General features: G+C 43.3%; 1 protein-coding gene across 1 annotated transcript in view; it reads left to right on the top strand.

Annotated features, from left to right (window-relative positions):
• The first annotated feature begins 740 nt into the window (after positions 1-740).
• Positions 741-14,606, top strand: part of LOC122564311 (tumor necrosis factor alpha-induced protein 3-like) — a 40,499-nt gene continuing 26,633 nt past the window's right edge. The window contains exons 1-4 of the mRNA XM_087976654.1: positions 741-926; positions 5,295-5,436; positions 9,075-9,245; positions 10,791-10,959. Coding sequence (XP_087832780.1) covers positions 774-926; positions 5,295-5,436; positions 9,075-9,245; positions 10,791-10,959 — 635 coding nt within the window. The 5' untranslated portion in view covers positions 741-773. The remainder of the gene's footprint in view (positions 927-5,294; positions 5,437-9,074; positions 9,246-10,790; positions 10,960-14,606) is intronic.

Here is a 14,606-nt window from a genome sequence, read left to right as displayed (position 1 = left end):
GAAGAATTCAAAGGGGAACTGAAGCTGGCTAAAGTTCTCGCTTGCTATTCCGTGCAGCAGCATGTTGCAGATCACAACTGTGCGTTTGTAATCTTCCCAGATGGTGCCTTTTTTTCTTATTAATAACCAATGCCATGAGGCTTTTTCAGTTTTCGTGCTCACCTTTCCTTATTACTGACAGTAGTTCCGCAACTCTCAATCCTGCTCTGGATTCGTGAGAATTGTAGCTGGAACTGTTCCAGCTGCTTGTGTGCTCGCATGGATTCAATGTTCTTTTTCGTGAATGCACTAAGTTTGGTTTATGTGGAAATTTAAATCAGCTTCTTGCATCTTATTAACTAGTCTGGGTATTCAGGTGATCAGCTAATTCCAAAAATGAAGGAACAAAAATCAGCATTGTGTGATTTCTATGACTAGACTGTAAATTTAATAAACACAAGGATTATCATACATTTCTGGATAGATTGACAGATTGGAGACACATGCAGTTAATCTTGGATCAGAGGGTTTACATCACAGAAAAGGAGTCTTTGGGAGCAGTGACATGAATTCTCATGATTATTTCCTAATGCTATGCAGTCTGTTAGTCAGGAGTTATCATTATCAACAGGGAATGGTGGGTATGAACTAGTCACAGAGTTAGAACAATAAATTGAAGCATCTGGTCCCTTTGTATATGTATGATTGACTAATTGTATTTGTATAATGCTCATAAATATATTTCTTCTTGGACAGGAGAAGGGAATAGTCTCCTACACTCTATCTCACTGTACATGTGGGGTGTTCCAGACACAGACCTTGTCCTGCAGAAAACCTTCCATGAGGCATTGGTGAAAGCACATGATGCAAACTTCAAATTAAGATTTCAGACAGAATACAGAACAGACCAGGGATTTCTCGATCCAGCTCTGCTGCATCAGCCTAAGGTAAGATTAGAAATTCTTCAGTCATTTTTATTTCATGAACTCAGTAGAAGGGAAGATTGGATGGAAATTCAGCTGATAATTGTTCGATCACCCATTTTACCCAGTGTACAAAGTTCCAATTATCCCTAAAAGGTTTCTGCAGATTCTTTGCTGCTTTGGTGAGAGATATTTGCTTTCAAGATAACATTTAAAAACTGAAAATGTTCAACATCTGAACTAAAAAATAAAAGCACAGAAAATACGTAGTCTTTCAGTCAACACCTATAACAGGAAAAATCACTCAGACATTGTAAGGAGTGCTCTCCTAATGGTGCTGAGTAGTGACAGTGTTCTCTGGATTTGATTTAACTATGAAGGCAAAGGCCTAGCGGTATCATCACTAGCCTGTTAATCCAGAGCCCAAAATAACGGTTTGGGGACATGGGTTCAAATCCTGCCACAGCAGATAGTGAAATTTGAAATCAATAAAAATTTGGAATTAAGAGGGAGTTTGACCCCACCCCACAACTCACCAATAGGATAAATAACACACTGAGGAACCTACAAAAAAACGGACAGATAACCAGAGCTGACCGACAAAGAATGAAACCGGAAAGCAATAACACCCCCAGATTCTATGGACTACCTAAAGTGCACAAACCAGACATCCCACTCAGACCCATAGTATCACTACCAGGGACACCATCACACAAACTGGCTAAAGAACTACAGCAGAAACTGAAACACCTGGTCAGCGGAGCCAAACACTCTATACAATCAACACAGGAATTCTTGGACATCATCAGAAATATACACACAGACAAAGAAGAAATCATGATATCATTCAACGTGACTGCACTGTTCACTTCGATTGACAAACCCGAGCCAGAGAAACAATAGCCAACCTACTGGACATACAGAACAGAAAACAGGACGCTGAACCTATCAACAAAGACGGCATACTTAAACTACTGGACTTGTGCCTCACAACACACTTCACATTCAACAACCAGATATACGAACAAATCAACAGAACACCCATGGGATCACCAATCTCGGGACTCATAGCAGAGGCAGTTATGCAAAGGTTAGAACAAACAGTCCTACCACAAATTCAACCCAAACTCTGGGTCAGATATGTCGATGACACGTTTGTAATCATTAAAAACACGGAAATAGAAAAAACACACCGGATCATCAACGACACACTCACAAGAATCCGATTCACGAGAGAAGAAGAAAAGGATAGCCAACTCCCATTCCTAGACATGATGGTACAGAGAACATCGAATGGAGAATTCACTACAAGGGTATACAGGAAAGCCACACACACAGACCAAGTCCTGAACTATGAAAGTAACCACCCCAACACACACAAACGAAGCTGCATCAGGACACTATTCAAAAGGGCCACAACACACTGCAGTACACCAGAACTGCAAAAAGAAGAAGAGGAACACCTATACAAGGTATTCGCCAAAAACGGATACCCGCGCAACTTCATCAACAGATGCCTAAGAGAAAGACCACGGAACGAGGACATACCACAACCAAAAGGACTAGCCACACTACCATACATCAGGAGCATCTCGGAACTGACAGCCAGACTACTGCGACCCCTAGGACTCATAACGGCACACAAACCAACAGCCACGCTCAGACAATAACTCACCAGAAAGAAAGAACCCGATACCCAACATGAGCAAGACGAATGTAGTGTACAAAATACCATGCAAGGACTGCACTAAACACTATATAGGACAAACAGGAAGACAGCTCACAATCCGCATACATGAACATCAACTAGCCACAAAACGACACGACCAGCTATCCTTAGTAGCCACACACGCAGACAACAAGCAACATGAATTCGACTGGGACAACACTACTATCATAGGGCAAGCCAGACAGAGAACAGCCAGGGAATTCCTAGAGGCATGGCATTCATCCACAAACTCCATCAACAAACACATCGACCTGGACCCAATATACCAACCACTACAGCGGACAGCTGAAACTGACAACCGGAAGCGGCAGGGACAGACCACTATAAACACCGGAGGAACCATCAAAGATTATGTCGCCTAGCCAGGGAACGAAATGTTTGCAACAAAAACTTCCAGCTCGGCGAACAGAACCACAGCAATGAGCACCCGAGCTACAAATCTTCGCACAAACTTGGAATTAAGATTCTAATGATAACCATGAATCCATAGTCGATTGTTGGAACAACACATCTGGTTCACTAACATCCTTTAGGGAAGGAAACTGCCAACCTTACCTGGTCTGGCCTACATGTGACTCCAAACCCACAGCAATGTGGTTAACTTCTAACTGCCCTCTGAGCAATTAGGGATGGGCAATAAATGCTGACTCAGCCAGTCATGCCCACATCCCATGAATGAATAAATAAAAACTGTGGTCTGAGTGTTTGATGCTGACACTGAGATGGTGGTAATCCCTCCCTCACATCATACATAGAGATTTTGAAAATGTTTTGTGCAATGTTTGGGAACTGTTTGAGAGAAGGTGAATAAAATATTAGAAAAATGTCCATTATTGACTCAAACCTCAGTGTGTGTATAACAGTGGGACTTTCTGGTGTTTTAGTTCAATATTTGTTTTTAAAGTAAAAGCCCAAAGGGGTTTTTGGGGCAGATTACTCATTTTCTTTCAATGGGTTTGCACCCAGTGAATCATTTGATATTGTGATGATTAACCATTGCACCGAAGATTGAAATGTAACTTCCATTGTCCTACATCCAATCACAGATCTTCCTCTTTGTTCTATTCCCTTCCCTGTCAGATTTCTAAAATTTTCAATTCTGGCATCCTTACCCTGACCTGAAACACTGGGCAGAATTTAATACCCGCCCTTGAGGCATGTTTGGTGGTAGAGGCGAATAAGGAGGCTGAATTGTAACAAATAGGGACCCCGTCAAATTCATGCCTCCACCGTGATTGGATCCATGAAGGGAAGATCCAGGGCCAAGCTTCCTGTCAACTGGAAATTGAGGCCCTTCAGTGGGTAATTAATACTCTGCTGCCATCATTAGTATTATCCAGAGGTGGGCAGGGGCTCTGTGTGTGGGTGCCAGGGGTCTCCTTGTTCAAAAGCAACAGTGCCTGATCAAGGGCTTGGCATCATAAATAGGAGAATGTGCTGGCATTCACCCCTACTTTTCCTGCTGACTGCCCCAACCCCTGCCATTGCTGTCCCCCTTGACATCCTGCCCTATGAACCCACCTCCCCTTACCTACCATTACCACTACAATAATTCACCCATGGTCAGGGTCCAGCAATAATCCTGGGCACCACATGAGTTTCATACCCACAGCAGCTAGTACCTTGTAGATGGTGGATGGCCTGCAGCTCTGTGGCTGGAAAACCTGGTCCTGGTCTTCCCGATCCTGGGGGGCAGATACCGCCCCTTCCTCGAGGGAGGTGTACAGAGCCTGTCGCTATCTCTCTAGGAGTGGAATCCTGGTGTTTCTGTTCAGTTCAACTCCTTCACCTCTGCTTCACTTTTTACAGACACGCTCTAAGCTGCTGCGTCTCTCTAACATGATACTTTTTTTATCTGCCCCTCAGTATTAACTTTGCAAAAAGCTTTACAGCTTCTCTCCGCACTCTGCTTAAAAATGAAATACATTCTGCATTATTCATGTAACTTCATACTCTTAAAATTTGAGTAAAATTACTTGTTTTGATCAGTGCTGTTCTAAATTCCAGAAAAGCTGGGAACACTGCACTAGGCATGATGTCTGGAGTGGGAAACTGAGGTTGTGTTTTGGATCAATAACCTTTTCATCAGAACAGCCTTTACTTTGTTTTAAGATACCTAAGGTATTTAGCATCTGACATACTGCCTTTTCATCATTTTAATATCAGTAAATCTGTAATGTAGCTGTTATTCACTGATCCTGATGTTCTGGAACTCAATCAGCCTGTATCCTATCCTTTTTTCATTGTCGAGCATACTGGAAATCAGTGCTACATCTAATGAGAAAGGGCACAGGAGCTTCCCCAAATTAATTCAACTCCCTTTGTGAATATCGAGCTTCACCTCACTGCCCCACTGTTTCCTTTTTGAGGAGTAAATTTGGTGCAGTTTCCCACACCCAATGGTTTGGAGCAGTAAGTATTTGGTGAGTCAATAGGAACATGATAAAGGTCAAATTCCTAATTTGATCAATTCCTGATTAGGTTTTTCTTTGGAGGGATGACTGTGGGGAATTTAACTCGCGCAATTGCCCAGTTGCCCTGTTTAACTGCTTGATGACAGTATCTTTATGAAGTTAATTTACTTCATATTTCTAAATGATATGTTCTAATTCTCCTTATGGCTTTTCTGTTGCGAAATCAACTTTGTTTTTTTATACATACAGATCTGGGATCAAGAATGGCAGAATGTGATTGAATCTTCCAATCCTGGGTCTCCTGCAGGCCATCCTTTGGCAAACATTTATCAGGATGTCCACATCTTTGTGTTAGCCAACATTGTCAGGAGACCTATTGTTGTTGTTGTAGGTGAGTTTAAAATGTGGAACAAGACCAGTTAGATGGTTTGTAATATGGTGTCTTCAAATAACCACAATCTCAGCTCATTTTGTTATCTTAATGAAATCCAGGTGACTTCCTGAAGGTGTGGATATTCTGCCAAGAATTTCTACATATACTCAAATATTATCTCACTCAAGTGCCCTTTTGTCAAGTATTTAACCATGAGGATTGGTTTACAGCCTCACCACAAGGGGTGGCACGGTTGCTCAGTGGTTAGCACTGCTGCCTTACGGTGCCAGGGACCTGGGTTCAATTCCCATCTCCGTGTGACTGCCTGTGTGGAATTAGCACATTCTTCCCGTGTCTGTGTGGGTTCCCTCCAGGTGTCGTGTGGTCCATCTGGCTGGATGTACTGCATTTGTAAAGTATGACATATTCTTGCCTTCAATTACTACCCCATTAAAAATGCAGTTCCTTCCGGGTGCTCTGGTTTCCTCCCACAATCCAAAGATGTGCAGGTCAGGTGAAGTGGCCATGCTAAATTGCCCATAGTGTTGGGTGCATTAGTCGGGGTAAATGTAGGGGAATGAGTCTGGGTGGGTTACTCTTTGGAGGGACTTGTTGGGACGAAGGGCCTGTTTCCATACTGTAGGGAATCTAATCTAATCTCATCTTTCAATAAAGCATTATCCAGGGTCAATGGTCATCAATGTCTCTCAAGGACCATTGCACTCGGCACCAAATGCACGAGTGGTGCTTATGTCCTGGAGCTTAGGCAGCATCACAGAACATTCCAAAAATTCACCCATGCAACCATCAGCTTAGCTGGATAATCATCTCTCACATCAGTCCTAAAGTCATGAGTTCAAATCCTACTCGGAAAGCTGAATATATAATCAAGCTGACACTTTAATCCATGGTTCAAGCAGTGCTGAGCGTCAGAAGGTGTCATCTCTGAGTGAGATGACATATTGCTGCCCTGTGGTCCACATCACCTGGTTTTCAAGATCCTCAATTCTCTCTGAAGGAGAACATGAAGTTTTGTCAATGTTCAACCAGTCTTCATCCTTCAGGCAATACCAGCAGAGGGAAGATGATGACCTAGTATTATGGTGAGACTATTAATCTAGACACTCAGGTAATCATCTGGGGACCTTGGTTCAAATCCTACCATGACAGAGAGTGGAATTTGCATTTGATTTTAAAAATGTAGGAATTAAGAGTTTAATGATGACAGTGAAAACATTGTCAACTGTTGAAAAAAAAAACCCTCCTGGTTCAATGATGTCCTTCAGGAAAGAAATCTGTTGTCCTTACCTAGTCAAGCATACATGCGATTCCAGGCCTGTAGCAATGTGTTTGATTCTTAACTGTTCTCAGGGCAATCTGTGAGTACAGACCCTCTGACAGTGCGGCACTCCCTCAATACTGCATTGACTTTGGCCTAGATTGTTGCAATCACTTCAGTAGGACTTGAACCCATGAACTACTGACTCAGGCCAAATTATGACCAACTGTTCTATGTTTAAAATGATACAAATGATCAATTCCAATGTGATATTTTCTGTCAGATTAGTCTGTGTAAATTAATCACATAGTAAACTAACAGTATCTCACCTCCGCATAGTTCCCATTCTTCTATTTGCTGCTTATTCAGATGTTTGTCAAGATTCTTCTTCAATGTTTCTATTGTATGAGCCTCCACCACCACCTCTATAGTGATGAAGGCCTTGCAGCATCACCATTGGTGGGAGGCCATGGGTGCAAACTTTCATTGATAGTTTCCTTGTGGATGGTGAATATCTCCCAAATATATACACAGGATTGAATATGTCATTTAAAATAGAAACATCAGCATGCGCTGACCCCAAACTCCCCTTTACCTGATGTTCACCTCAACCTTAATTCCCAAAGCACACACCTCCTTGGAAATCAATCTTAATCAGATGTTAAATGGAAGTCCCAGCCGCTCTCTCAAGTGAAGTTAGATCTAAAAACAAAGAGCAGTCCAGCATAGGAACAAGTCCTTTGATCCACCAAGACTGTACACACACATGATGCCTTTCTAAACTAACATCTCGCCTCTGCATAGTTCCCATTCTTCTATTTGCTGCTTATTCAGATGTTTGTCAAGATTCTTCTTCAATGTTTCTATTGTATGAGCCTCCACCACCACCTCTGGCAGCACATTCCAGATGCTTACCACCCTCTACGTAAAAAAACCTGCCTCTCATGTCTCCTCTCAACTGTTCAGAAAACAAGCAGCAGTTATTCCCCAGGGCCCTGCCATTATTTATCCTTCAGCAAATAAATGAAATACAAACTGACTGCAGTGTTTCCTGCATTACTACAGTGACTACATTTAGAAAAAGTATTTCACTGTATTGAAACATTTCAGTGAACTCTGGAGACAGTACGAAATCCCGTGGATGGACTGTGCAATACTGAAAAGGTGCTGCTTTGTCAGACATGCTGTTTTAAGAAACATCGGACTGATGTCTTGGTGGGTTTTTTTGCTGTTTATGACTTATTACAGGCACACCATGAGTACAATGTGCACTGACAGAACTTCTTGCACTTGAAATAGAATTCATTGGGGCAACTCAAGGGCAACTGGGCATGGGCAATAACTGCTGTCCCAGCCAGTGATATCCACGTCAAATGAGGGAATAAGAAAATACATTTAAACATACAGCTTAGGCACAGGAGTAGATCATTCAGCACTAGAATCTGCTGTGCCATTCAATACGATCATTGCTGACCTGATTACCACACACTCCTGCCGACCCCGGTAACCTTTCAACACCTCTTTCTCTTCTCAAGAATGTCTCCAACTCTGCCTTAAAACTATTTGAAGGCTCTGCTTCCATCATGTTATAGGAAGGATACAGGAACCTGGAGAGTGTTCAGAAGAGATTTACCAGGATATTGCCAGGAATGGAGGGTTTGAATTATGGGGAGTGGTTGGGACATTTTTCACTGAAGTGTAGGAGATGGATTTCAAGACTAGAGGGCATAGTTTTAAGGTGAGGCATTTAAAAAAACACAAGGGGCAATTTTTTTTTAACACAGAGAGTATGTGGAATGAACTTCCAGAGGAAGTGGGGTTTCTAAGCTGTATAACTCTAGAACTCTATGTTTTCAAGAAGAGAGCTCCAAAGACTCACAAAGGCTGTGAGAAAAAAAAAACACATATCTACCTTAAATATTATTGGAAAGCTAAATGGAATCATTAAATGTAAATATTATGGAATAAAGAAATAAAATCTTCCTGAAAAATAATTTGGGGCCAGGAAATAGCAGCAAAGGCATGTTGTCATTGGATGGAAATGATTTGGGATATTTCACAGCAGAAAGGAATCTGAAACAATGCATGTTGTTGGTGAAGAAACATATATTCCACCTCATTTATGTCAATGCATCCATTTTATGCAAAGGCCTTCTTCCCATGGTTTTCATTGAAACATTATTTATCCAATACCCTGCATTCTTCAGCCAAATCATATTTATTAGCGAGTTTTGAGATCATATTTATAATGAGTTTGCATTGCAACTGAAGTATCTTATTTTTCCTTTGGGGGCATTAAAATATTATTGGTCACTATGGAAGTAAATGCAACATTGTAGGATCCAGTAATCTTTCATTTGTTTTTTTTTTAAAACAGGAAACTCAAAAGGAAGTTCCAAAAGTGTTTCAGAGAGGATGACATCGAGTCCAGCTGGGATTTATCTGCCTTTGCACTGGCCTCCTCATCTCTGCTACTCTTACCCCATTTTGCTCAGCTATGCACATCAATATTTCACACCACTCATCAGTGTCAATGATGTAGGACCAGGTAAGCTGGTGAACTTGTCCAATTTATACAAGGATCTGCATCACACCTGGAGCCAAAATGGTGGTTGTTATGAATTATCTTTCCCAGAAACAAACCATAAATTCAGATTGACAGTGTGATCTACTGCTAACCTGAGCATCTATTGTTCAGAACAGGGAACAAATAAACTCTCCAGCCTTGAGGGGAAGTATTCATACACATCAGCAGCAGAAGTATTCACCTGGGTCCAATTCCCTGGGTCACAGTCCAAGGAGTTAAACCAATACCGAAACCTTGTCAGAAACTCCAAATCCGCATCATCACTATCCAGTGCAGGTCGCCCCCCGGGCGGGGGGAAACTACAGTGTCCTGTCTTGAGGCTAATTTTTAAAATAATCCTTTAGTTGGGGTTTTGAACTCAGTGTTACCGCTCACTCCACCTTATGGAAGCTCCTCACCAGAATTAAGCAGCTCGGAAACACATAAAGCTGTGGGTCACGATGGCCTATTTAACCCTGTCTTCTGCCGTTGGACATTGACAATCATCGCATTGTCCTGGTGTGTTTGTTGTCCAAAGCCGAGTCTCGGCAAAGAGACCCAGCTCAATGTTAACCCTCGACTGGGAATGTGACAAATTGTTTGGAGATGACGGGGGAGTCTGAGGGTTCCTCTGTGGAGCCTGGAGGAACCCTGCAGCTGATAAGGAAACCAGAAACCTCGGGATTAAAAATCACACAACACCCGCTTATAGTCCAGCGGCGTTATCTGGAAACACTTCGGAAGCGCTCATCATCAAGGAGCAGCACTCCGAAAGCTAGTGCTTCCAAATTAACTTGGTCCACCCCAGTCCAACACCGGACCTCCAAATTCAGAAACTTCAGAGAAATTATAACTGAATGGGTCTACTCAGCCCCTCACAGCTATTGCTAACAGAGAAAAACACAAACAACAATTGCTGGAAAAGCTCAGCAGGTCTGGCAGCATCTGTGCAGAGAAATCAGAGTTAATGTTTCGGGTCCAGTGACCCTCCCTCAGAACAGGGCCGAAATGTGAACTTGGATTTCTCTCCACAGATGCTGCCAGACCCGCTGAGCTTTTCCAGCAATTTCTGTTTTTGTTTCTGATTTACGTTTTTTTCGGTTTTCATTGATTTTGGTCAAGCAGCATCTGTGTCTTTGTAGAGACTTAACTCAGTCAGTTTGGGGGAGATGGAAGTGCTTTGTTGTGTGGTCAGCGTTTAGAGAATTATTCAGGATTCTCCAATCTCCCAGAAGCATAGAACCTGGCTCCATTGTCTCCTCACAAACATCTCAAAGACCTAACCACATTGTATCTTTACACAGATTACAGTTTGTGTCTCCTTCCCGATCTCTCTGATAAGGCTCTGACATCACTATTAGGAACATTGTTGTTAAGGTTTATCAGGTTAACCCATTACTCCACGGAAAGTTTCAACTCAAATGTGGGAAAATAAAGGGGAAGATGGAAGCTGACATGATCTATTCTGCTGCCTCAGGAATACTGCAGATAATTGAAATAAAAGTTCCAAATGTCTTCCCCTTTCAGAAATCAATGCTTTTCCCCTGGCCGTTCCGAGTGAGCAGGGGAGTGTGGAGATTCCGATTCGCTTTCTGCTTGATGCTGAAAAATGTGACAGGAAGCAAGTACTGAGCAGTTATCTGATTGTGGTGACTCTGCCAGATTGTTACGGTGGGACATTTGCAGATGCAGTTCGGTGAGTCTAGTCTCTCAGTAACTTCCTGAAAAATATGGAATTCATGATTAGGTCGATCTCCACATTCCTGACTCTCCCAAGACCAAATTAATTGGATTCAGGAAGGTACATGGGGAGATAATACATCTGAAGGCAATGTTTGTTTAGCATTGGAGCTGACGTGGGTGGCCAGGGTGTGAGGAGCGAATAGGAGTGAGTGTAGTGGAAGGGGATCATTACAGACCACCCACACATTCCGCAGCCTTTTCAAATCGCAATTAATTCTTTGTACGCTCTCGTGAAGGAAGGCAGTTTGTGATTGCGAGAGAAAGCCAGACATTGCTGGAAAAGCTCAGCAGGTCTGGCGGCATCTGTGGAGAGAAATCAGAGTTAATGTTTCGGGTCCAGTGACCCTTCCGTTCTGAACAGATGTTGCCAGACCTGCTGAGCTTTCCCAGAAACTTCTGTTTTTGTTTCTAATTTACAGCAGCCGTAGTTGTTTCGGTTTTATATTTCGTGATTGTGAAGCTTGCGGCTTGATTCGATTCGCTGGCAACTTTGGGTTAGCAAAAGATTTTAAATATTCTCATTGAATAAAACACAAGCCAACTCTGTGGGTGAGACATTGACAGAGTCAATCCATAGAGAGAGCTCTGGGTTTTGTTAAGCTAACAACAGCTGGATGTGAAGGCGCTACTCCAGCTCTCCTTGATCCAACAGACGAACGAGGCTGGGGTTTCATCACAGAAGACGAAACTCCACACAACCAATTGGACTCAACGCTGAATTCAAGGTGAGCGCACTTTCAGGGTTACTTGGGCTCTTTTTCACTGCAGTGGGGCCTCACATTCCGACAAAATATTTATAAACGTTCCCGAAGGATGGGAAAGGTCTGTATGTTATGATCCTTTTTTTATAATCCACCATTCTTCAAATGCAGTTACGAGCGGTGTTCCGCAAGGATCTGTTTTGGGACCATTGCTGTTTGTCATTTTTATAAATGACCTGGAAGAGGGGTTAGAAGGTTGGGTGAGCAAGTTTGCGAATGATACGAAAGTCGGAGGAGTTGTAGACAGTGAGGAAGGATGTGGCAGGTTACAGCGGGATATAGATAAGCTGCAGAACTGGGCAGAAAGGTGGCAAATGGAGTTCAATGTAGCTAAGTGTGAGGTGATTCACTTTGGTAAGAGTAACAAAAAGATGGGGTACTGGGCTAATGGTCGGAAACTTGGTAGTGTGGATGAGCAGAGGAATCTTGGTGTCCATGTGCACAGATCTCTGAAAGTTGCCACCCAGGTAAATAGTGCGGTGAAGAAGGCATATGGCGTACTGGCTTTTATTGGTAGAGGAATTGAGTTCCGGAGTCCTGAGATCATGTTGCAGTTGTATAAGACTCTGGTCCGGCCGCATCTGGAGTATTGTGTGCAGTTTTGGTCGCCATACTATAGGAAGGATGTGGAGGCACTGGAACGGGTGCAGAGGAGGTTTACCAGGATGTTGCCTGGTATGGTAGAAAGATCATATGAGGAAAGGCTGAGGCACTTGGGGTTGTTTTCATTGGAGAAAAGAAGGTTTAGGGGCGACTTGATAGAGGTGTACAAGATAATTAGGGGTTTAGATAGGGTTGACCATGAGAACCTTTTTCCACGTATAGAGTCAGCTATTACGAGGGGGCATAGCTTTAAGTTAAGGGGGGGTAGGTATAGGACAGATGTTAGGGGTAGGTTCTTTACTCAGCGAGTCGTGAGTTCATGCAATACCCTGCCAGTAGCAGTGGTGGACTCACCCTCTTTATGGGCATTTAAACAGGCATTGGATAGGTATATGGAGGATAGTGGGCTAGTGTAGATTAGGTGGGCTTGGATCGGCGCAACATCGAGGGCCAAAGGGCCTGTACTGCGCTGTATTCTTCTATGTTCTATAAACCTTACACAAGAACAGGCAGCAAATATCAATGGGATTCTTTGTTGGATTGCTTTGATTTGTTATTATTCCAACTGATGGCAAATCCAGTATTTCAGCCTTATAGTTTGTACTGACGTGCTGGGTTCGCCCATCATTCAGGATGGGAATATTTGTGGAGCTTCTCCATAAGAAATAGGAACAGATGTAGGCCATTCGGCCCCCTCGACCCTGCTCCGCCATTCAATAGAAGCATGGCTGATCCGGGACTCCTCGCATCCACTTTCCTGCTCTTTCCCCACAACCCTTAATTCCCCACTGATCAAGAATCAATCTCAGTCCTCAAATCTACACAGGGACTCTGGCCCCACAGCTGTCTGTGGCAAGGAATTCCAAAGACACTCAATCTTCTGAGACAAGAAATTCTTCCTAATCTCAGTCTTAAATTGGTGTCCCTTTATTTTGAGATTATGCCTTCTGCTCATAGATGCTCCCATGAGGGAAAACATCCTCTCAGCATTGACCCTGTCAAGCCCCTTAACAAATCAATATGTTTCAATGAGATCACCTCCCATTCTTCTAAACCCTAGACAATATATAGTGTCCAAACCTGTTCAGCTTTGCTCACAAGACAAACCCTCTATTCTGGTGATCATCCAAATGAACCTTCTTTGAGCTACCTCCAATGATCTTTTTTTTGTTTAGATTGTCAATTTTATTGTCAGGTGTATTCGAGTACAGGAGTACAGTGAAAGGTATACTACCATTCTCCAGCACCATCTTAGTGGACAAGAAACAGGATTAAAAATAGAAGCAGAAAGAAAAGAAACAGCCAAAAGAAAAGGGAATGTCCAGATCACTCCCCCACCTCCACCATGAATCCTTGCTACCAGAAAAACAAAGCCACTAAGTCCCATCCCTCAGGGTGCGAACACTCCAAATAAAACAATATCCTTCCAAAAATAAGGGATGGGGCAGGCCTGATGCTCAGAGCTTTGATCTGATCCATCGGTTGAGGAAGCACTTGATCCTGTTTACTGCACACTGTTTACAGGGATGCCCATGCCCACCCATGCCCTCTACCTCCTCCATGACTTTCAGTTCCCTGGCCCCCAGTCCCTCATCTTCACGATGGACATCTGGTCCCTGTACACGTCCATCCACAATAACAAAGGCTTCCAAGCCCTCCGTCTCTTTCCGTCCCGCCAACCCAACCACTACCCTTCCACTGACACATTCATTCAATTGGCTGAACTGGTCCTCACCCTCAACAACCTCTCCTTTGGATCCTTCTACTTCCTTCAGACCAAAGGGGTAGCCATGGGCAGCTTCATGGGCCCCAGCTGTGCCTGCTTCTTCATCGGGTATGTGGAGCAGTCCATCTTCTGCAGTTACACTGATACCATTCCCCACCTTTTCCTCCGCTACATCGATGACTGTATTGGCACCACCTTGTGCTCCCACGAAAAGGTTGAACACTTCTTCAACTTCATGAACACCTTCCACCCTGACCTCAAGTTCACCGAGACCATTTTGGACATGTTCCTTCCCTTCCTGGACCTCTCTGTCTCCATCTCCAGCCACCAACTCAACATGGACATTGACTTCAAACCCACCGAATCCCACAGCTACCTGGTCAACACTAGCTCTTCTCCCCTCCGCTCCTCCCCCGATTAAAAACATTATCCTTAACTCCCAATTCCTCCGCCTTAACTGCATCTGATCCCAGGAGGAGCAATTCCACTCCAGGTCATCACAGAAGGCCT

This window comes from Chiloscyllium plagiosum, unplaced genomic scaffold (genome assembly GCF_037043375.1).
Source record: "Chiloscyllium plagiosum isolate Xiang-an unplaced genomic scaffold, Cpla_swu_hap1 HiC_scaffold_30, whole genome shotgun sequence".
Taxonomy (NCBI): Eukaryota; Metazoa; Chordata; class Chondrichthyes; order Orectolobiformes; family Hemiscylliidae; genus Chiloscyllium; species Chiloscyllium plagiosum.
The sequence above is the reverse complement of the archived record's forward strand: the minus strand, read 5'-3'. Positions and strand labels throughout refer to the sequence as shown.